Here is a 2,587-nt window from a genome sequence, read left to right as displayed (position 1 = left end):
CCACCCCACCCCCCGCTCAGCTCTACTAAGCAACTCTGGGCCTGCCTGGCCGAAACCAGGAAATCCTTCAAACTCCCACTCCCCAGCCTCGTCCAGGCTTTAGACATTATGGAGATCTAGAATCGAAATAATCCACTTTCTTAAATACCTGTCTCCTAGGTCTCCTCAAAACACACCAGAACGTTCGCGTCGACGGGAGGGAACTGAACCTGCGGTGTGGCAGAAACGCATGCCCACATGGGAATTAGGGAGGAGGCAGAGGATGGAGGACCTGGCCTAACTGCTCCTATGGCCCGAGGGTTTTGCGGACAACGGGGAAGGGGCTGGGGAGAATACAGTGAGAGAAAAAGCAAAAGGGGTGTGCGCTGCCTCGGAGCTCAGAGGGGCAGCAGCGGTGTTTCCGAGCCCAATCTGTCGGGGACCCCAGTGGACAAAGCCAAGCAACGTAGGAGCACAGGGGACCCAAGCTATGGAATCAGGACCACCTCAGCTCTGCGCATAAGCGCGTGGGTGGTGCAGACAGGTGGGTAAGGTAGAGGGGGAGCCGGTGAGCAGAGGTGGGCCACTGGCCACCCCCAAGGGCACCCCCGTGAAGCAGGGAGGGGAGAAACAACGTTGATGGGGTGGGAGTACCCACAAAGGAGTGTCCTCGGGGAATGGCCAGGTCGGGAAAACTGGGCGAGCAGACCACAGCGGGAGCCATCCCTTGGGCTTCTGCGGGGCCTGGGCCGTGGTTGCGTGCACCCGCACAGTCCCTCTGCCGCCCCGCGGAGCGCAGAGGATGCCGGTAAATGGGCAGCCGCGTATCTGGGCACTCGGGTGCATCCTGCTCCTTCCAGAAGCATATGAGGGGGTGAAGAAGGAGAAAGTCTCCCTCGCCCGCTGATCCAGTGTGTGGGACGCGCTCCGAGGCGTGGGCACTTACTTCTCGTAGTCATACTTGCAGTAGAGCTTCTTGTCCCGGTAGAAGCAGGTGGTCTCCAGGGGCTCTTTGCAGGAGGTACACTGCACGCACTGCTCATGCCAGAAGCTGTCGTTGAGCCGCAGCAGAAACCTGTCCGAGATGACCCGTTGACAGCCCTCGCAGACAGACTTGGGGCTCACCGCTCTGCCTACAGCAGCAACAGACGTCCGCCCGTGAGCCGAGCCGCCCAGCATCCCGGCCAAACCCGGCCCGGACCAGCTACGGATCACTCCCCACCCACAGATTTACCCCCGCGTCCTCCCACCCTGGGAAGCCCCCTGCAAAACATCCAAGCTTAGATTTGGAGAGCAGAGCAAAATCAAACCAAATGGCATTTCTAATAAACAGGGACTATGTGGGAAGGTTTCAGTTCTACCAGGGGAGGGGGCAGAAATCAATAAGTGGCCTTTAATTATCAAACCTACCCTGGTATGTGCGCAAACGTGCGCACATCCTGTAAAATCGGCCTGCAAATAAATTTGTGCTCCCAGGTTTATCACGTAATCACTAAATCGCTCACTATGCTTGTCTCTATTGTCTCTTATTAAAAGTGTGAGTGTGCAAAAAGAATTTTCTACTTTGTTGTTTGGTTTTGTCTCTTGCTAAAACGCAATTCTGCTCTATTTTTTGAAGGAAAACTTTACATTTTCTTTGCTTCCTAAAAAGTCCCGTGCATGCAGAAAAATACCGTTCTCGCCCTAGGCAAACTAAGTATTGTTCAAACCAATGAACCCCAAACTGCTGGCTGGAGCGCAAATTACAGATGGGTGTTTTCCATAATTAAGAAGCATCAAAATGGAGGAAAGAAAAAACAAATAGGAAGAAGCAGGATTCGGAGACGCCGCGGAGTGTCCGGCCAGGATTCCGGGAATCAGGCGAGCTCAGTAGCCACGCGTGAGGGCGAAACCGCACCCAAAGCGACTCAGCGCGAAAGGGACTCCTCTCTGTCTCAACCCTTGCACTTGTGTCACTTTTGTCCCTTTAGTTTGCGGGTGCGGGGGGGGGGGGGGTTTTTTTTTTTTTTTTTTTTTTTGAGGATGGTGGGATGCTCAGCCACCTTTGTCGCTATGTCGGCACGTTTCACAGCTATTTAAAGAAGGCCTATTCCCCCGGGTAACAATACCTTTGCGCGTGGTGTCCCAAAGGGCCTGACCCTTCCCAGTTTCCCTGCTACTCGGTCGCCTTCCCCTCAGGAGACGCAGCCACCGGCTCAGGAGCGGGGCCGGTCCCCTTGGCGCTCAGGCAGGGAGGACTAGAAGTAGCGAGATCTTTAAAATATTCCCTATTCTTTCTGCCCGGTCTCGGCGTCTAGGGCCACGAGCCGGGCGCAGAGAGCGGACGTGGGCCGGGCAGGGAGTACCGGGAGAGCCGCGACGCCCGCTGAACGCAAGAAGTTCGAGCGCGCCCTGCGCCAGGTCTGGGCCAGCTCTGACGCCCTGGATCTTCCGAGGCTGTATGGACTCGGTAAGTTTCCGAAAGGGCGGTTGAAAAAGGGGAACGCGGTGCACGCGATTTCGTTTCATCTGGGGAGTTGGGGGGGATTCCTCCCTCAGTCTGGTTTCTCTAGCCGAACAGCCTCATCCTCCGCCTCCACCCCGCTCTAGCGGTTCCGAGTTAGGGAAA

At 56.1% G+C, this 2,587-nt stretch overlaps 1 protein-coding gene across 2 annotated transcripts in view; it reads right to left on the bottom strand.

Annotated features, from left to right (window-relative positions):
- Positions 1-2,587, bottom strand: part of LMX1A (LIM homeobox transcription factor 1 alpha) — a 155,788-nt gene that overhangs the window by 150,924 nt on the left and 2,277 nt on the right. For both annotated transcript variants that reach the window (XM_007457396.1, XM_007457397.1), the window contains exon 3: positions 926-1,112. In XM_007457396.1, coding sequence (XP_007457458.1) covers positions 926-1,112 — 187 coding nt within the window. The remainder of the gene's footprint in view (positions 1-925; positions 1,113-2,587) is intronic.

The sequence above is a fragment of the Lipotes vexillifer genome, unplaced genomic scaffold (genome assembly GCF_000442215.2).
Source record: "Lipotes vexillifer unplaced genomic scaffold, Lipotes_vexillifer_v1.1 scaffold1048, whole genome shotgun sequence".
Lineage (NCBI taxonomy): Eukaryota > Metazoa > Chordata > Mammalia > Artiodactyla > Lipotidae > Lipotes > Lipotes vexillifer.
This window is presented reverse-complemented; position numbering and strand designations above follow the sequence as displayed.